General features: G+C 37.5%; 1 protein-coding gene across 19 annotated transcripts in view; it reads right to left on the reverse strand.

The window, feature by feature from the left end:
• Positions 1–21,715, reverse strand: part of DDAH1 (dimethylarginine dimethylaminohydrolase 1) — a 246,140-nt gene that overhangs the window by 64,773 nt on the left and 159,652 nt on the right. For 2 of the 19 annotated variants that reach the window (XM_045478099.1, XM_045478115.1), the window contains exon 2: positions 2,243–2,293. The exons of 16 other annotated variants lie outside the window; for them this stretch is intronic. In XM_045478099.1, the coding sequence (XP_045334055.1) occupies positions 2,243–2,293 (51 nt within the window). Of the gene's footprint in view, positions 1–2,242; positions 2,294–12,655; positions 12,680–21,715 lie in introns of those variants that run through there. One more of the 19 variants, XM_045478116.1, reaches the window with a different exon arrangement.

Below are 21,715 nucleotides of genomic sequence, written 5' to 3' on the forward strand. Positions count from 1 at the left end.
TATTATACAGGAAACAATTTATATCCTGTAGTATTTTTTTTCTATTCAGTATATCCATCTAAGAGCCTTAGAAGAAAGGATGGGTATCTCCAATTTCTTTCCATAGGGCAACTGGCCAGTAACAGAATGTTTTTGTTTTGTTTTGTTTTTTGTTTTCCTCACTAGTAAAGTCAAGCTGAATAAAAGTAAACTTTACTTTCTGGATTATTTTACGATTATGACAGTATTTGTATCTATCTTTTTAGGGTGACTAAGATTAGGTGTAGTGAAAGAGTTTTTCCTCCAGCTTCCTCTCTGAAACACATAAAAACAACTCTACATCATGCACAAAACTATGGCAGAGAGTAAGTAAATGTTAAAGCAGCAATAATATCAGCAAAAATAAAGATGAGTAACAGCTCGATATAAAAAGCTGTGAAATTACAGTAATTTCACAACCCATCAGAAACAGCAAAATACACATACCATTACTTTAATAAATATTTATTGATCACCTAATAGGTCACCTAATAGATGTCAAAGCTAGATGCAGATATATGTGTGATAAATTTCTGAACTGGAGAATTAAATGGAAAGAAACTAGCACATCATATAACTTATAGAATCATGGACTATTAAAATCAGAAGAGGTCTTAGCAGTCATACAGATCAAGGGACCAAGTTCCATTAGGTTTAATTAACTTTTCTCAGTCATAGGGGCAAAAGCAGGACTTAGGACCCAAGGCCCATGTTTACACTATAACAAGATTCCTGACTCAGTAAAAATTTTTTAAGACAAAAAGTCAATGTTAAGACTACTAATGTAAAATAGTTTCTACTTAAACAGTTTGAAAATAATTAATACATAATTAATTATATATACATATAAATTTAAATTGTCTTCTTAGACTCAAGTACAATTACCAGATTTCATTTATAAAGTTTTCATATTAGTTGGAATTTCACTTTTTGTGGCACGAAAGGAGGAAGCATCTGTCATCTGACAAAACCAAGATTACAGAATACATGTGGCTTGGCATCGGAAGACAAGAGTGGGGACCATAGCCCTCTGTGACATTATCCAGGTGGGCACATTTTTACAAGTTTCCAAACAATGCACAGTTAGTGGCCCAGGTATTTTTCAACTGATAAGAAAAAATTTTAAATCATAGCTATTTACAGTGTCTGCCAGATTTTCCCTAAACGGTTCTTTCCCAAAGCAAAACATAACTCCCTCCTCGCCAACATACATACATGATACATACACACCCATGTACAATAAGACCTTTGAGTAATCTGAGAATTGAATATTTGGCTTCCCAAATAAGTTAACAACCTCTCTTCCTCTTATTAATATTTGAAGCCTACTCACATGAAAAACTGGAAAATATGTAGTATAAACTGTGATACAGTTTTTGTATTTGATTTCTTATTCTGATAGCTGAACATTTTGAAAATGTATCTAAAGTGAATACTAAACACGTGTCATATGAAGAAAGTTTTCAGCATGAATATGAGATAATAAAGTAATTTATAGGCTGATTTTTATAGGTGACTTAACTGGACTTCATCCTATTATTTCAGCCATATTCTGCATATTGTAATTTAAAAAGGACATAAGTGAAAAATGATTTTGTTCAATACATATGGGTGGGTATCAGATTTTGAAAACCAGAAAGGGTTAAAGAAAATAAGGGTGAAGAAAACCTCCCCTATTAAAAGGTAAAATGATAGGGGAGGTATAAGCTATTAAGAGGGAGTTCTTTGGTATCTTTTCCTTATAGCTCCTCCTTCATAAACTTTCCCCTGTGTATGCCACATGCAAATCTTAACTTTATGTGCTTAGCAAGTTTCTATTAATAAAAATTTCTAGTAACCTAATGGGAAGAGGATTGCATTCTGCTCTAGAAGGCTTATCTAAAAACAGCAAATTAATACCCTGTCTATGGAGACTGAGACTCTTTTTAACAAGTGGAAATCCTGGCAAATGAAAAACCCTATTCTTGCAGATGAAGTAAGCGTCCAGACAGCTATTTTGTGACATCACTAAGCCAAGCATAACAGGAGAAGACTCCATACATTTACCAGAAACTCTGCAGAAAATTTACAGTGACAGGTAAATAGAAAAGCCACTAGAACAATGCACAGTTGAAATTCTAAATTAAAAAAAAAAAAAAAATCTCCAGAGGCAAATTTCAAAAAGCTTTTTACCTTTATCATGTTTAAATTTCTAATGTGCTTTAAATGCAAAAATATGACTTATGGACACACAGGTACTCAAAAATGTGGTGAACACCATTGACTGCTCCATTATCTGTGAATAAATTATTTCCATTATGGTTTATCTGTGACAAATTTTACTTTCAGCCTCAACACAATCACACAATGGTAAGAGCTCTAAGAGGCCTTATAGAGAATTACCTAATCCCTCATTTTCACACATGAACTGAGGTCTGGCTGAATCCCTTGTTCAAAGTCACCAGCTAGTTAAATGTTCAGAGCTGTATCTCTTGTCATCCACAGCAGTGGGAAGTGCCCTTTCTTCACGCCCTTTGTACCATCCTCCCACCAACAGTGGCCAAAGTAGCTACATTCAAAGATGGTGCCTTTCTAAGTATTCCTCCTGGATGACTTTATATTCAAGCTTTCTAACAAATCCATGAAGGATGCACTATTTTCACCACTGTTCTCCACAAAAGGAAACTGAGGCACTGAAAGCTTAAGTAACTTTTCCAAGAGTCTGCCTCCAGAGCCACACCACACCCTCACTCTTAACCATTACAATACTGTTGACTTCTTTTTCTGGAGGGCATCTTTGTACTCAATGTTCAGTGTGCTTTAAACTGAACTCATCTTTTTCTCAAACCTGCTGACATCCTTACTTTTGAACGCAGTTAATATCATCCTTGTCCTCCTAGTCATCAAGCCTGTAACCTTGGAGTCATCTCTGACTCCTCCCTAATTCCTTACCCTTCTTCACATTTGTACCATTGGAATGGCTCTTGAACCCAAAACACGGCAATTTCCTAAATATGGCCTCATTCCCTGTTGTCTGAACAAAGCCTCCTAACTGGTCTCCTCCTAATGGCCTTCCTTTCTTCAAGTTATCATATTCATGGTAGCCAGAGCAAGCCTCCTGAAATAACAGAAATCACATTGGTTTAAAAACCTAAGCCTGGGGGCACCTGGCTGGCTCATGGAGCATGAGACTCTTTCTTAATCTGGGGGTCATGAAACCAGGCCCTGTGCTGGGTGTAGAGCTCACATAAAAAACAAAATAACCTGGGGCGCCTGAGTGGCTCAGTCAGTTAAGTGTTCGTCTTCAGCTCAGGTCCTGATCTCACAGTTTGTGAGTTTGAGCCCCAAGTTGGGCTCTGTGCTGACAGCTCAGAGCCTGGAGTTTACTTCCAATTCTGTCTCTCCCCCTCTCTCTCTGCCCCTCCCCCTTGTAGTCTGCCTCTCTCTCTCTCTCTCAAAAATAAACATTAAAAAAAATTTTAAAAACCCACAAAATAACCCAAGAAAACCTAAGCTTACCTAACATTCACACTGGAAATTTTCTTCTAAATGTATAAATGTCCCCCCACCCCCACTGCCACCATAAATTATCCTTTGAAATCTTATTCAGTTGTATGAGGTTGATATTATTTTCCCTATTTCAAAGATGATCAATCAGGTCCCATGACATTAAATAATATGCCAGTAGACAATTTTAAAAACTACAAATTGTTATATATAAATGATTTTATTTTCCTATAATTGAACACATTTTCTAGAGACAGAAAACAATTCAGATACATGTAGTCAAATCCAGTAACTTCTTAATCATTTAAAATTTAAACTAAGTTAAATTCAGGTCTTTCCTTTTCTTCTCTACCTTTTTCTTTTTTCTTTTTTTAAAGTTTATTTATTTGGGAGAGAGAGAAAGAGCATGGGAGGGGCAGAGAGAGAAGGGGAGTGAGCGAGAGAGAGAGAGAGAGAGAGAGAGAATCCCAAGAAGGCTCTGCAATGCCAGCACAGAGTCAGATGTGGGGATCAAGCTTACAAACTATGAAATCATGACCTGAGCCGAGATCAAGAGTCGGACGCTTAACTGACTGAGCCACTAGGGCACCCTGCCACCTTTCTTTCTAGGCAACATTCACACTGAGCATTTATAGAGAGTCTTGTGCTGGAATATTCCAGGATATACAATGATGTCACCATGGTCCTAGATTCTTGATCACTGGCACTGTCATAGCTGAAATGGTCATATTCCCACTGGTCACTGGTTACATTGTCCATGTTGACTTCTCTGGCCATTTATTCCAATCCTGATCATAAGATCCCTTTGCACTACTGACTCTCTCCTTTGTCTGTCTGTCTCTCTCATTCATATACATGTTTTGAGATCTCTCTACGCTGGCTGATATGAATATGAACTATTCCCATGTATTGTGAGTTCCAGGAATTTTTGGGTCTATTTTCTAGTGTTTCTCTCTCCAGTGTTAAGTAGTTGCTCTTAAGTATGCATAGACTAATAAATTTGCAGCCCAAGACTGAAGGAACAATTCTGCAGATGTCTAGAATGCTCTCTTCATGAAGCTCCCTCACCCCCAGTACTTCGTCCTGAAAATTCTACCATCTTGATCTCCCCATACTCTGATCTTTGTCCTGTGAACTCAGCAAGATCCCTGGGCTCTGTTCTGTTCCCCCTCTCTCTGGAAACTGACTCTAGACAGTGACCTGGGGCAACCGGACATCTCACTTCATTTGTTTCCATCCCTTTAAGGATCACAGTCCTATACTTCTTCTTGTACATTGTCTGAAAACTAGTGTTTCACATAATTGGTCCAGTTTTCTAACTGTTTACAACAAAAGAGAAATTCCTGGAGGCTTTACTGGCTAGAAGTAAAAGGCTCAAGCCCAGACACTAAACATTGTAACTTTACTTACCTGAACCTATGTGACAACATTCTGTAATTTCTCCTAACTCAAGTGATTGTTTTTTCTCATTAAAACAGTGAGGACCAACATCCTCCCCTTTAACAAATAAATGGATGGTCTAGAAAATACTTCTGTAAGAACAAGTATAATGATTCTTGATGATTTTGGTGACAATGGCATGAAAGGGAACAGACTACTAAGTGTGATAAAACTCCTTTAGGATTTATTTAAATGTTATTTAAAATGCTATGCTCTGGGGGGCACCTGGATGGCACAGTTGGCTAAGTGGCCAACTCTTGATCTCAGCTCAGGTCATGAACTCACGGTTCATGAGTTTGAGACCTGCATTGGGCTCTGTACTAATGGCCTGGAGCCTGCTTGGGATTCTGTCTCTCCTTCCCTCTGCCCCTCCCCTGCTTGTGTGTGCTTTCTCTCTCACTCTCTCTCTCTCTCTCAGAATAAATAAACTTAAAAAAATTTTTTTAAGTGCTATGCTTTGATATAGCTATTAATTCTAATAGAGCTTGGAAACTAATTAAGAAGGCCATTTGAAACTATGCAGCAGTGTGTTTCTGGAGTGTGTTTAGGAGATGAACCTGTAGCAAAATGATTAATAAGAAAATGTAACCATTATATTAAAATTTACAGAGACCCAGAAACACAATTCATAACTGCTGTGATTCTTCTCCTCTGCAATATCTATTTGAGCTCCTATATAAGACAGCCATGGTAGGCCAGCGTACCTTTACTGAAGGAGTCAAAACCATCAGCACAGAGCAAAACAGCTGAAAACATCGAACCACAGCTATACCCAGGGAGCTTTTCTAACCTGAAGCAAACAAAAATTCAGAATGGCTTGGGAAAAAACATAAAATTCAGGCCTGGAGAAGGAAACCAGGATCCTCTTAGAAGAAAATAAGTAGTAAATAGGTATTAAATATAATTTCAATGATGGGTGTTCCTTAATAATTTGCTTTTAGGAGGACTATCTCATTTTAAAAACCACTTTACGAGAGTATTATCAAGTTGGAAAATGGGTCATTCTCTTCTCCAGATCACTTTGCCCTGGGAAACTCCTATGTATGGATTGCAAGGCTTTACCTGATGGCAGTTTAGCCAGCAGTCAGGCTAACCTCTCAAGAGGGTGGGCCAGTAGAGTAACTGAGTCCATGGACACTGGAATCAGGCACTTATTAGGTCGGTTACCCTGAGACAATCCTCAACCTCTCCAAATCTTGGTTCCTTGACCTTGAGCTATTACTCTACCTGTCCAACTTTTGGGTCCTTGTTTTTAAAGTGGAGATTATAACTGTCTCCTAGGGTTGCGGGGATGATAGAGTGAAATAATGCATGTAAAAGCTTCAGCACAAAGCCTGGCACACAGCAAACAATTTTAGGTATTGTTACTGTGGCTACTATTGTTAAGAAAAAAAACCCCAAACTGCTTCTTGAACATTAGCTCTGTAAATACAAGTTATATAGACAGTAAATGTCATAAACTATGAGACTATGGAAATAATCTGCATGGTTTGAATGAAAAGTAATTACATAATTTTAACCTATCTTTACTGTTTCCCCTAAGAAGTAAAGTTGGAGGCACAGTGGGAGGGAACAATATATTTAATTTGTCTCACTTCCCCCCTCCCTTATTCCATTTCTAAATGTGTTGTCCAGAATCATTAGATCCCTTAGTAAACTATAAAATTACATTTTATATTAAAATTCATAGAAATTTCATTATAAGAATCCATAGGCAACTCCCCTTTAGCTTCGCTGGATGTAGCATTCAGGAAAGTCCTGGTATATACTACCACTCTAAGACCATCAATGGCTCTCTGAAAAAATGACAAAAAAGAAAAAAAGCATGACCTTCACTGTGCTCCTGATGAAGCTATTTTTATCTGCTTTTAATGTGGAATATTTGGTCTCCTGACTGATAGATGGCTTCTTTGTTAAGGTCCCACTGGTCCAAGTTTCACTAAAAGGAACAGAAATAGATAACCCCTGGGAAGTTGTACAGCAAAATGCTTAGGTTCACTAGCTTTGGAATTGAACAACTCCATTCGAATCCTTGTTCTGATAGTTGCTAGTTGACTGGGCAAGTTACTTATATTCTGACCCTCAGTTTCCTCATTTGTAAAATGGACATTAAAAGTTGTTTGTACCTGACAGGGTTTTTGTGATGAAGAAAATGGTATATATAAAGCACTTAGCATGGTGCCCTACCCACAGTAAATGTTGTTTACTGAATATTAATTACTCACTCTGTGTTAAATTCTAGTCTTGGAATCCATAAGATCCGTACAAAAAACTCAGGACACTGACTATGTGCCACTTCTATCACTACTGATGGATTCATCCACTGAACAGATGTGTGCGGAGTGACAGATGCCATGAGGCCCTGTGCTCAATGTTTTAGTTACTCAGTTGAAATCCTTTTGTCATGAGGGGCTTTACCAGAAACTGTGAGGGCAGCATCTCTGCTCTCATGTTGGTGGCTACATCACTGTGGGACCTGGTGCAAGCCTACCACACTGGAGAGGCCAACAAGTTAGTTGTTTTTTGTTTGTTTGTTTGTTTTAAATGAATATATACATAAGGGATGAATGAACCGAATGACAGGATACAAGAATGATTAAGATGAACTCTTTGACCTCAGAGAACTCACATTCTAGCTAAAGTTGGAATTAGCCCTCCAAAAGGAAAATGAAAGCGGGGAGGGCCTAAGGAGGATATTTCAGGTAGCAGGATCACCAGGAGTAAAATACCTAAAATTTCTATTACAGTTATGCTAATATAATTCAGCAGTAATGGCAAAAGAATGTGTAACCGAACTTGACATTTCTAGACCTTTTAACTTCCAACAACAACAACAACAACAACAACAACAACAAAAACCCCAAGAAATATCTTTATTACTTACCATAGAGAAAAGAAACTCTGGCCAACTTTACATCTGAAGTCAAAGGACAGAAAAGAATATACTGTCACATACTTTTCTAGGTCTGGTCAAGCCTAATCCTACCTCAGTGTCCTTGCCTTATTTGCAAGCGGTTAGGGGTATCAATTACTACCCCATCCTCTTCTCCACACTATGGCTAATTAGGAAGAAACAAAGGGAAATGGGGATCAGATATGAACTTTATACGGGGTCCCCTGGTAAGAATCTAACTGTAGAACTGGCAAGGTCTCCTGCTTTTTAATCAGAACTGAGAACAACCTGATCCATGAGCTGGGCCAATGTTGTTTTAAAACCCAATGCACCAATATTCACCTCACCCACCTGTCCCAAGACATTCCACAAGGAAAGAGGAAACACAGGGGCATGCTTTGCTGAGCAAAGAGAGAAAGGTAGAATCTGCTTCCTACTTTGAGTAAAGTGACCTGCAAACCCACTAAAAAATGTGGCTGACCAACAACAGGATTAGCAACTTGCTGACAAGGATCAGAGGACCAGAATGGTTCAGTGCAATGGGCTCCTTTCAGGAAACATGAGGAAAAGAAATAAAGAGTTCCTGAATTTTTTACTCCACGTGCAACTTTTTACTTAGGAAAGAGAGGATGCTATTTGGATGAAATAGATTCTTGTTCTTGTGCTATAGACAGCAGAAAGCCAAGCTTCCTGATTTGGTTTATTTTACCTCTCACTAGGAATGGCCTGATAAGACAAGCTTATAACCTATAATTACCAAAACAGAAAAATAAAAAAAAAAAAATGACTCAAATATTTGTAACTCAAAAATCCTAAAACCAAAGTTATTCTGTTGTTTATATGTCTTATAAGTAATAATTTGGGAGAATTTAAATCTGTTAGTTGCCTGGGGGTGCAGTTTTCAAATAGTTCATCTTGAAGTCAATGCAAGGAAACAGTATCACCCAAGTTCAAGACATGTTTAATACATGTTTTGTTGAGATTTTATTTTGGTCATAAGAAGTGTAGATAAAGGACCTCACAGTTGGTTTTTTTTTTTTTTTTTTTTAATATTTATTTATTTATTTATTTATTTATTTATTTATTTATTTATTTATTTATTTTTGAGACAGAGAGAGACAGAGCATGAACAGGGGAGGAGCAGAGAGAGAGGGAGACACAGAATTTGAAACAGGCTCCAGGCTCTGAGCTGTCAGCACAGAGACCGACGCGGGGCTCGAATTCACGGACCGTGAGATCATGACCTGAGCCGAAGTCGGACGCTTAACCGACCAAGCCACCCAGGCGCCCCATAGGACCTCACAGTTTTTAGAGATGGTATTTATGTCAGCCCTGTTAATAATGGAACAGAACTAGGGAGCTGTGAAGGCCTACTTTTGTTTTTTGTTCTTGTTTTTTGGTCCATGTGCCTGAGTAAACCCAAAATTTTTGCTCAGGAAAATCTTGGCTTTGTTTTGCTGTATCTCTGCTACTTTTTCATAATAAAATCATGTGCTCATTGGCACAATTTATTAAAAACAATCAGGGATGACTGCCTGAAGAACACACAGTCTACTACTCTTCCAGAAATACTAAAATGTACACCCAAATCAAGAGAGTTTACCTACTGTAATACTGAACTCAGTGAGTTGCACCTACTACAGAAAAGTGATAGATGATGGTATTTACATCATCACACTCTGGTCACATGGGGCCCCAAGAGGAAATTCTGAGCTTAGTAGTAAGAACACTATCAGTTCTCATTAACTGATTTGCCTGCATCTTTGTGTCCTCAGACTGAAGCACCTACAAGGTCCACCTCTTACTGCTGGCAGTAGAAAGCTTATAGTGGAATTTGTAGCCCATCTGTAACAGTGTCTACACTATGTGTATCATAAACTGCATTCCTGGCTCTTCCCAATGGCAATTATTCTTATTTTCTTCCCTTATCCGTATTCTGATTGATTCTACTTTGTATTTTATATATCCTACTAAGCTGTCTTCTATTCCTTCAGCAGCATGAGGATGCAAAAATGGAAAACATATAAAAATGTAAGCAGAGACATCATCCACACCCACAATGCGATTATACTCTTCAAAGACACAGCAAGCAAATATCTGGGATTTCTAAAGTTTTATCTATACAATTCTAGAACAATGAGCTGAAAAGTCAATACTTCTCAGAACACTAACTTGCTACTCTTTCATCAGTAAATTTCTGTGTAGAAACTGCCTTTGGGTATTTTTTTTTTTTTTAATTTTTTTTTCAACATTTATTTATTTTTGGGACAGAGAGAGACAGAGCATGAACGGGGGAGGGGCAGAGAGAGAGGGAGACACAGAATCGGAAACAGGCTCCAGGCTCTGAGCCATCAGCCCAGAGCCCGACGCGGGGCTCGAACTCACGGACGGCGAGATCGTGACCTGGCTGAAGTCGGACGCTTAACCGACTGCGCCACCCAGGCGCCCCTGCCTTTGGGTATTTAAAAGTACCTATGATAATAAACTGTGTTGACACCATCTGACAATAAAATGACAATGTTCCCTTTTTCCACAGGCCTAGAGCTCCTAAGAGAGAAGAGAGACTACTGTGAAAACTTGAAATCCATTGAAAGTGAAATCCTCCATTATTGACATGTTCTTTAAAAAAAAATTTTTTTTAATGTTAATTTATTTTGAATAGACAGAGTGAACACAAGGGGGGCAGGGGAAAGGAAAAGACAGAGGAGACACAGAGTCCGAAGCAGGTTCCAGGCTCTGAGCTGTCACCACAGAGCCCAACGCAGGGCTAGAACTCACAGATTGTGAGATCATGACCTGAGCTGAAGTCATTCACCCAACTTACTGAGCCACCCAGGTGCCCCAACAGGTTCTTTTTATTTGTATTTATTCACTTTTCACAGGGCAGAAAAGAACTACTAAATATATCCAAAATACTAACGACAGTTTTAAAGCATATACAGAAGGGCATGGTTCATATCTACCTTAAGGCAAAAAGGTTGCAATGAGGCTGAAATATAATTTTACTTTGAATTTTAAGAGAAGCAGCTTTTGAGCTATTTTAAAATTCCTTTCATTTAGCTATAGAATCAGATATTGTTACATATAAATTTTTAAAAAGAAACACTATTACCTTATTTGAAAGAAAATGTTTTCATAAACTGTTCTGCACCTAGTTCTTTTTTAATGTTCCCTGAAAGTGTCATTTTTTTAAAAAAATTCACCTCTTGTTTCTCTTTTCCAGCTAGGGTCTAAGTGTGAATTTTTTTTTCTCCTCAATCCCATCTTTCACCTAATAACAAATGAGACTGCCATCCAAATTTTTTATTGACAAAATATTTTGAAAAGATAGTATATATGAACTTCCCACACTGTTTCAGACTCAGATTAATTTGATATTTTCTTCTGAAATCTGTAATTTCTTACAAATACCAAGATATCAAATGCTTTTCTGGATTTTCTGGTAAATACAGCTGACCTCAAGTTCCATTTCTAGAAAACACAATTAACCAATAAAAATCTCAGGATTCTTGTTTTTGCTCCAAAAAATATTAGTTTAACCTCAACAGATATCTGCTCTCTTAAGACAGCAGTGTATGTGCCCACAGAGGAGTGTCTGTTCCAAGTGATAAGAAGGGAATCTGTGAGTCGGCAGTGAGCTGGGACCCTCCCTAGGGCTTCTGGGGTTTGATCTGGAGAGGAATGATAGCAAGTTTGAGGCAAATTTTCCCTTGGGCATGGAAACTCCTGGGTTTAACAAATAGAATTACAGAAAAGAAGCAAAACAAAATGAAATCATTATATCCAAGAAAAATCTGAGAAGAACCATTCAAAACGTGCGAGACACCGTGTACTTAAAATGTACTTGAAGGCTCATTTCTGTAAGGGCCGCCTAAACATCCCCAAGCTCTACTATTCAGGAATCTTATTTCCAGGCACAGTGTCCTGGAGCATTTGCAATTTTTCAGTTGGAACTCTTCGCACTTTAAAAATAGTCTAAAGTCAGAAATTGAAACACTGATCTATTTTTCAACCCCCAAGTTGCTCCTTAGTCAATATAACACTGAACATTTCTGAACAAAGGGATTCTTAAGGCTGGCTGTGGTTCAGGCATGTCCTAAACTTATTAAGGGGAAAATAAGTTAGTCACAAAAGAAAAAAAAATGTCTATTCTCAGTTGGAAAAAGATCTATTTTCCCCCCTAATGCTGAATTATGTATTAAATCAGTTCAAATTTTATTCTGGACCATTAATCTGTAATTTAACATAGTTGCTAAAATAAATGGATGTTTCAGTCTATTTTATGTTAGGTTGTTTACTAGAAAAATAATTCAATGGGCTGAACACAAAATATAGTTTCCCTTGTGTGATGGCTTACAAGTAGATATATGTACCCTTGGCAAAATTTACATGTTACATTTTAACAATGTAATTGCTGACAATAAAACACTTTATGTAATACAAAACAATTTCTATACCTTAAATCATAACTATATTCTTTCTGCTACCTTCAATAGGATAAGAAATCTTTCTATAACTAGTTTTTAACAGTAAATTTCTACAATATTTTAAATCCTACACAAAAGATTTATGGAATTTTCCTTTAAGAAATGCGTATTGTATTTCACAAATAAGGCTAATTAGAGACATGCAGAACAACATTACAATTCACAAATATTAAGAGAATTCAACAACCTCCACTTCTAGGATCCACTTCTTAGAGGATGCCACCTGGTCCTAAAGACCCATTTTACATGAAACTTCTCCCTAAAGATTGCAGGTGACAAACCTTGCAAGACCCCATTCTAGAAGGTACTGCTAGGCTTCATTTGTCCTTACCATAGCTGACTGCCACCAAACTGCCATCCAAAACTGCTTTAGGGAAGCAGTTCCTCCACAATCTTTTCAACAGATTCCCTGTTTTAACATCCACCTGTGTTACTGCAGAACAGTCTGACCCGGATTGAGCCATGGAGCAAATAATAACACTAACTGCAACTCCAGACAGAAAAAAATAGAAGTTAATTTTCCAGACTCTTGTGGGAATACAGAACATGTCTGCTGAAACTGAATCCAAGAGTTCAATGATATTGTAGACTCAAGTATTTCTTTATATTCCACGTAATGGCTTTTCCGTTCTCAGTGTTTTATAACACACTACTGAGCCATGATTTAGAAAGTGAGGGAAATTCTCCCTCTCCCTCCTTCTCTCTCTCTCTCTCAAGTTGAATTGTATGAAAAGTATTTGCAAAGTGAAACTCCAACAGGAAACCACAAGAGTTTTACCCTGTAGTGCTTACTGAATGCCACTCCTGCAATTTAAGTCAGTTTATGCTGGTTTTTTTAATTTTTATTTTGGGGGACCATAATCTCTTTATGCATTAAACCTAAAGTTCTTTCCTTTGGGTTTTATTTTGCTTCATTTTTGCCAGGGAATGTCCAGCTCTACCATTTGCCCTAGGACAGCCTAAGCATTACATCTTCACCCTGTCATTTACCTCTGTTTTATCTTCTCTGGGCAGGGACAGACACGTTCTTTTGTGGATACTGTTCAGCTACATTAGGACTTCTCTTTTTATGCGGGGGCTACCAGATTCTCTATCAGTTCTATACAGCTGCCATTTCATATTATTCTGAGAGCAGAGATGCTAGCAAGTCTCTTCAGTTTAATTCAATGATAGGCCAAATGGGTTCGTTTCCATTTGATCTACAATCAAGCATAACAAAGATTACCTAAAAGAAATAGGGTTAAAACTGTATCTAAGACTACAAAGGGAAAACACTCAAACACCTGAGGAAAAGATACTGTTTTTCCCTGACATTAAAAAAACTTACTGTAAAAATAATGTACTTGGTTCTATAAAGGGTGTATGTCATCCAATTGTTAGTACAGACATTGAGTTATTTCCTCTACACAAACACAGGTGTCAGGAAGTTTAAACACATAAATAGGGTCAGTCTTTATTTTTCTGTAAGCTTGCTTTGAAGTCTTAAAAAGTAATGTTCTGGGTCAACAGAACAGGGCTGGTAGTAGTACTAAGTTACAGTTCATTCCTTACTCTGCATTTGGCTGGGGAAATACTTGGTTTTTGTCTAAAACGAAAGTGCCCTCGATGAAGTCCTGCTTTATAGCAGTGAATAGTAAACTGGAGATGGCATGTTGGAATAGAGGTCTTGAAAGAAGGTGGGGTCCACAAAAAGAGGACCTCATAGAGAGAGGGAGGCAGGAAGCCACGAATCACAAATGTTTTGTTTCTCTGCAAGAAAGAAGGCCAAGGCGTAAGACTTTTCATGCGCTCTTATCCCAAGCTCCACAACATGAGATCAATGTTCTCATCCACTCACTGAATACATCTCTGTTGAAATTAGAAGTAAAACAAATAGTAATATTGCTAACTTAAAACAAACAAGGTTTGGTTGTGAGCATTTAAGAGCATATCAATAACCAGTCCCCAACAGTTCTAGAGAAGCTGAGAGCTGAGTACCCACTATGTGACAAGGCTATGAGGTTTCCTCACTTGAATCCTATAACAACCTGTTGTGATGTACTTTGTTATGTTATTTTACAAATGTGGAAGTGGAAGCCCAAAGAAGGTAACTTGCCCAAAGTCACACCATCTAGAACATGGAGCAGCCAGGATCATAATTCAAGCCTGTCCAACTTCAAGGCCCACATTCTTATCTCCAAAGCTTCATCTTTATGAGAGATTTATGGAATAGCATTTTATCCTGGGAAACTAAAGAACAGACTCAAATCCAATAACTTTAAAAATAGCTTGTTTTTAAGTTAAGATTTGTTATGCTCTCTTTCTCTTTCTCTTTTAAAATCTGTAGTCCAAACATCCTTTTCCTCTCATATGAATCACTAGCCTCTGTGATAAATTATGGGATTCTCAATAATGTGAAATTATCAGAGTCCCAAAAGAACATAAGGAAAACAATTATTATATATTTTATTTTATTTTATTTATTTATTATTTTTTTTTTTAATTTTTTTTTTTCAACGTTTATTTATTTTTGGGACAGAGAGAGACAGAGCATGAACGGGGGAGGGGCAGAGAGAGAGGGAGACACAGAATCGGAAGCAGGCTCCAGGCTCTGAGCCATCGGCCCAGAGCCTGACGCGGGGCTCGAACTCACGGACCGCGAGATCGTGACCTGGCTGAAGTCGGACGCTTAACCGACTGCGCCACCCAGGCGCCCCGAATTATTATATATTTTAAAACTTGAAATATCAGTAAGGATATATATAAAACATAATAAACTTTATACATTCATAAATAGTAAGTTGAAAAAAACTACATTTTATTTTTATGGTATTTTTAAATTTCTACATTTAAAAACTATTACATCAAAGCTTTAAAATTATAGGTTAAATTAGAAAGAAAGTCTGTATGATTCAGAGAAATGAAAATTAAAGTACATTTAATAAAACCTGAAGAAAACCTTATTAATTTGAAACATAATAATACACACACACACACACACACACACACACATGCACACACACAATTTTTCATTAAAAGAGTTTAGACCTTCCTAGTTGAGTTTTTGTTTTTGGTGTCTGCGTCCACTTTTTAAATATTTCCATTTCCTCCACACACATAGTTCTGAAGAGCTATTAACAGGAAGTTTTCTCCTATTTTTTTCCCCAGTAGAAACCCTCCAGCTACACACTGACTTTCTCTTTGCCCCAAATATTAAAGTCCTGGGCAAAGTTTTAATTAGGAAAGAGGAGACATTTACAAATTTAATACATTTTGTTCTTTTTACAGACCATGTAGAATGAAGCAGCCTCAGTATGCTTGAAAAATCTCTTAGCAACTGAGAGCGGGGCTGGCCAACAATGGATGATTCATTGATTTAGCTTGAGTGTGCAGGAATGTCTGCCAAAAGGTCTGCACAAACTCACATTGCTAGACACTATGGTAAAACGTACTCTGACCTCTTTTAAAACTCTATCAGAGCGGAAAGTTAAACTTGCAGCTTTCCAGCAATTCACTGGCATCTGGAAATATGCTTGAATTACAATATCTTGCTTTTAAAACAATCAATGGACTTTCTTAGATTATCATTTTCACCTAATTAGACCACAGCTACTACTAATTAGGGATTTCCAAGGGGATGCCACTGTGTTTTTAAGCACTAGAAATAATGGTTGCCCATTCAATTTAAATCTGAAAGGAGGCTTTTTGAAATCAGAAAACTGAAAGAACTGATTGTTAGTTTTTCCGTAATATTGACCCAAGGATTATGCAAGATTATCTTAAACAATAATTTGCACATTTAAAATTGGTAAACAGTATGCAACAGATATCCAGTGTCTGTCAGTATATGTATATAGGTAGAGATTATACCAGAACATCCTATCTTATGCTTACATAAAATTCAAAAGAGTTAAATTCTTTTGCTTGCATTTGTCATTTGTCTCTTCCAACATCCATTTTAGAAATAGGTATTATTTCTCCTGCTTTAGAGTTAGAAGACAATGCACATGGAATTTAAATTGCTTGCTTGAGTTCATAGCTATGCAAAGGCAGGTCCAGGTTTACAATATGGATTTTTCTGGTTTAAAATTGGGTATCAGATTCATTGCACTACTTCACCAATCACAACTTCAGCCTCAGTAATGAAAATAATTCGTGAAATCAAATTCTTTTTTTCTCCCAGTGTTGGAAAAAGTCATGTTTCTCAGTTTCTTTTGCTCTTGACAAACATAAGTACAGAACAAGGAATTTTCTGCTTTGAAAGAGTTTTGCTCTGGCTACTTTATCTTCCTCTTTTTTTTTTTTTAAGTGTTATATATTTTGACAGAGAGACAGAGAGAGAGCCAGGAGTGTGGTAGGGGCACAGAGAGGGGGAGAGAGAGAGAGAATCCCAAGCAGGCTCCGCTCTTTCAGGGCAGAGCTCAACACAGGGCTTGATCTCAGGAACCTTGAGATCATGACCTGAGCCCAAATCAAGAGTTGGATGCTTAACTAACTAAGCCACCCAGGGGCCCCCATCCTCCTCCTCCTTTTCCTCCTCTCCTTCCTCTCCTTCTCCCTCTTTCTTGCATTTGTTTTAGGGGAGGGAGGGGAATATTCAAACGTAAAGATTAACCGAAAAATTCACCTCTCCCCTCTACTTCTGGTCTTTCTCTGAGAGGTAACCACTGTTATCAATTTGGAGTATTCTTTTTCATACCGTTATCTGGGTAATAATATATACATATAAAATAAGATCTATAATTTTGATTTGTGGTTTCTCTGTTTAATGTATTATCACATTATTCTATAAATTCCTTTTTTAAAAAAACACTTCTTAGAAATGTTTCCATATTTGTACATCTACTTCATTTTAAAAATGGCTAAAAAGTATCTCGTAATATGTACCTTCCTTTCTGATTGCGCTAATTGCACACATTCACTAAAAATGTAGCTGTTCTTCCAGCATAGGCTAGATGGACAAACAGAATGAAACAGAAATATATGAAAAAGTACAAATGAGTGAGGATATTTAGTTTAATTTTTTACTCAATTCATTGATGATAAGTCTATATATCTGAATTCATTGATGATAAGTCTATATATCTGACAGCAGCAGAAACAATGAGTGGGGTTACTACACTGAACAATTTGGACCAACTAGTAAAAACTGAGTAGTAAAGTGGAAAGGGTGGGGATCTTGGAAGAAAGGGGTCTTGTCGACTCTGGGATCACACAACAGGTACAGAGAGCTTTATGGGGCAAAATCCAATAAAACACACATGATTCCTGCTCTCACAGAGCTAATAACCTAACTCTAAATACCTTCCAACTTCATCTCCTGTTCTACATTCCCATGGTCACTGTGAGTCCAGAATCACAACATGTCTGGCATCAACTACTGTAGGAGCCCTAAGTAGTTTCTCTGAGTCTGGTGTTTTGAACTTCTAATCTACACGGAGATATCCCCAAACATCAAGATCTGATACATCATTGCCCTAATAAAACACCTTCTTCATTATTTCCCATTAAACTATAATACTGGATGAAGCACCACCATTTCAGCTTGGCATTCATAGTGTAACCTCCCAGTGTTTCTCCTGTCACTTAAATTTCTAGTCACATCAAACTTCCCTACTGGTCTGCAGAGATCCTCTGTCACACCTCTATGCTTTTTTCACATACTGCCTACAATATCTTTCACCTTTCTCCATCTGGAACTCCCAACTCCTCATTCTAGACCCAGCTCAAACACTGCACCTTTTGTGAAGGGCTACTTAACTCCACAGCAGGTATTTAGCTCTGTGCTCCCAGAGCAGTTTGCATTCACTGCTATGATGGCATTTCATGCTGTAACAGCATTACTGAAATACATAGATGAGCTTTCAACTTTGTGTATAGCAAATGCTACTTATTGGTTAAAACCAATTTTGAGGGCCATATGCTAAAGTTTTTACCAAAACCCAAGCTATTAGTCAAAACTCATAGCTTCACTAGTCTTCGCTCCCTACTTGAAATGTTGTACTAAAAGTTAACTAGGCCATTTCAATGCCTATTTAATCATAACAATTCTCTTTATGTGTATACCAGGAGAGATTATGAAAAGATAGATCTGAAAAAATTTCCTCAAAATTAATGTTAATCTCCTTTTCAGAAAAGGGAAAGTGAGATTATATGAGTATTTTTAGGTTTAGGTGAATATGATTCAGTTTAGAATGCATAAGTTAAATTCATTTTAAAAGATAATTTTGCAGTGGTAGGCATGGCTTAGTCCCAAGGATATTCTGATTGTCAATTTTACTTAACTTTATCTCATAAATAATTAAGTCTTTGCTTCTCTGATGGAACACTGAAGCAAGCAAACCAATGAGAAATATCCCCTTGCTTCTGGTATAACAACCTTTGGAAATATGGACCAAAACAAGGAGCAGACACTCTGATATGTGAGGGAGATATTATAACAGTGTACAGTCACCACCAAAGTGGGGTTAGGCTGTTGTAGATATCGCCTATGGGGCTGAAATGATGTCGTGAGATCCAACTCTATCTAACTATATTTTTCATAGGTCCTCTGACTAAGTGTGTCTGGCCAGGACCTCGACCAGCCAGTCTTGGTCTAGCCCACAAGTTATTACAACATCACAAAAACCACTGTAGTGCATGTGAAAATATTCAGACACCATTATCCATGAAACAGACCAATAGCAGTTTGACAGAGAGGAGGAGTCTAAGAGACAGTAGTAAACTGTTATAAATTATCTGAATTAAATTTTCACATGGTTTTTTTAGAATAGAATTATTGCTTCAAGAAAGGTAGGCTGGGGTTTTGTTGTTGTTTTGGCATGGTTTTATAAATAGTTAACCTTCACAAAGTAGAGGAGCTGGAACAAAGAATTATGAATTAAACATTTGGCACAATTGCAATAAGTAGCTTAGAATTAAGATTTTAAAAACAAACTACAAGTATTGAGGTCAAATAAGACAAAGAAAAGACTTCACACCACTGGAAGAGCCATTAGAAAGGTAATGGACCTGCCTTAAGTAAAATGCTCCTTTGCCTGACAAAGTAAATGCGGACCTTGATTGGGGGGGGGGGAGGGGGGCAGGGATTGATGCAGTGTTGATTATCACATCATGCTATCACTGTGTCTTTCATTTCAGCATCCCAGCCTTGAGCAAAATGGCTGCTCAGTGTACATCTGTCTAGATCCAGATGCCAAGACAGCAGACAATTAATTCTATTGGGCCCTAAATATAAAGACTGTGAAAGAGACATCTGTAGCTCCTGATAGCTGCCATGATGACAACTGCTGAGCCATTTGAGGGTAAATGCTGTGTTTCACTCTCATTTTGAGGCTCCCCATGGAGATTGCTGCCGAAGATTCCTTAGAAGTATTCTGGTCCTGCTGGCTTCTGCTCTGAAAGGGAGGAATCTTAAGAAATCAGAGAAAGATCAGCTGACACCTCTGCCCTTAGCACTGCAGAAGCCAATCAATAGCTGGAAAAGGAATTAGAAAGGGATGAAAGCAGAACTTCTACCCCACCCAGGCCTGGAGGAATGTTCTACACTGATAGCATCAGGACTTCCTCCTAAACGATCAAGCCAATGTAGAATGTACTTGTGGGATTTAGGAGAGAAAGGCATTGGACTGATTTTTTAATTCCTACTTGTACCAAATTCCAGGTGTAGTGCCAGTGGTATGAAATAGAATGAAAAAAAAAAAAATATATATATATATATATATTTTCTTTTTTTTTTTTTTTTTTTTTTTTTTAATTAATTTGAAACATTTTGTTTTAGGGCCCAGGACAATCTCTCATTTATTATAGATTGTCTTTATAATTCTACTCTATCTGATGATAACAATTTATTGAGTGTGGAGTCTACTATACTATGCTAGATGCTCTAATGATATTTGTTAAATGATTTGAATGCAAAGATCATCAGTCTGCTGTTGGAACACAATTAAGAGATGTAGCTCAAACATCTCCGTTTGGTTCTCTCCTAAACTCCTCTCCCCACCTTCGTCAGGTTCCAGCCTCTATTGATGATCCCTCTGCCTTCGGCTGGAGGGAGATAAGATGAATGGAGAGGACTTTTTCTCCATTCTTGGGTTGGTTCCCTAGGGGATGGTGAAGCAAGCCTCTTAAGAAGAACACAAATAGTGAATGTGTATAAAATAATTGGAGGAAAGGTGACTTTGTTAATGTATTCTGAAATATATAGCTGGAGTAAGATGTAAAATAAGTTCATCACTGTGAATGCTTTGGTGGGAAAATAAAATTAAAGAAGTTTTGAGAAACCCATATGACATTACCTAATGGAATGAATCCACATACCACCTTGCTACATGACTATTACCATTATTGAGCTACAATTATTTTTTACAGGATCAAGGAAATTTAGAGCCTTTTAAACAACTGAGCTGAATCTCTGATAACCAGGAAGTAAAGGAAATTTACTTATAATTTTACCATATACGGATACTGAACCTCAGTCCTGTGAACCTGTGCCTTTGCACATATTTTTTGCAGCTGCTGATATACTTCAGAGCCAAAGCTGAGCTTTGAAAGTTTGGATTCCTGTGTGTTGTGATAATCAGCTGGGGTTTGGAAATGCCTTCAAAAATCTAATGCTCTGGCACTTTAACAAGGCTTCTGAAAAAACAATTTAACATCTGGAATGAAGTATTTTGTGGAAGTCCAAGACCAACAGAGCAAAGAACATTTCTTTCAGTAACAGTTAAAATGTGGCACTTCCTTCTTCATCAAATAAATGGGTTTATTTTATAAAGATTCTGAGGTGGTTTATAATAAGAAAAGTATGGAATAGAAGCAAGGTGTAGAAAATTGGATGCTGTAGATATTTATCAATGGAAGTTTCCCCTGCATATGCTTCTATATTCTTTCACATCATTTTCTCTTCCAAAACTCAATTCTGAAAAAGAAACAAACTACTAAAGTAAAGTCTCCTTCATTTAGCTTTCCTAAGAGACTCTGAGTGAGGATAACTAGAGAATCTAGGGAGTTCACCTTTCACCTTTTCCTACACGCTTCAGAAAAAGGCAAAGACAATGACTGATGGTGTATTTCTTTCTTTCTTTTTTTTAATGTTTATTTATTTTGAGAGAAAGAGCATGCCCACACACAGGGGAGGGACAGAAAGAGAGGGAGAAAATCCCAAGCAGACTCCTTGCTGCCAGCATAGAGCCCGACATGGCACTCAATCCCACAAACCGTGAGATCATGACCTGAGCCGAAATCGAGTCTGATTGCTTAACTGACTGAGCCACACAGGCGCCCCAGAGCACGTTTATTTCTTCAGTCTCTGGACAGCCAGGTAACTTGGATCAAATGCAAAAAAAATTTCTACCGAACATTCACTAATTTTCTACAGAGTTTTGGATATTGTTGAAAAACTGTATTGAAATAT

This window comes from Leopardus geoffroyi, chromosome C1 (assembly GCF_018350155.1).
Source record: "Leopardus geoffroyi isolate Oge1 chromosome C1, O.geoffroyi_Oge1_pat1.0, whole genome shotgun sequence".
Taxonomy (NCBI): Eukaryota; Metazoa; Chordata; class Mammalia; order Carnivora; family Felidae; genus Leopardus; species Leopardus geoffroyi.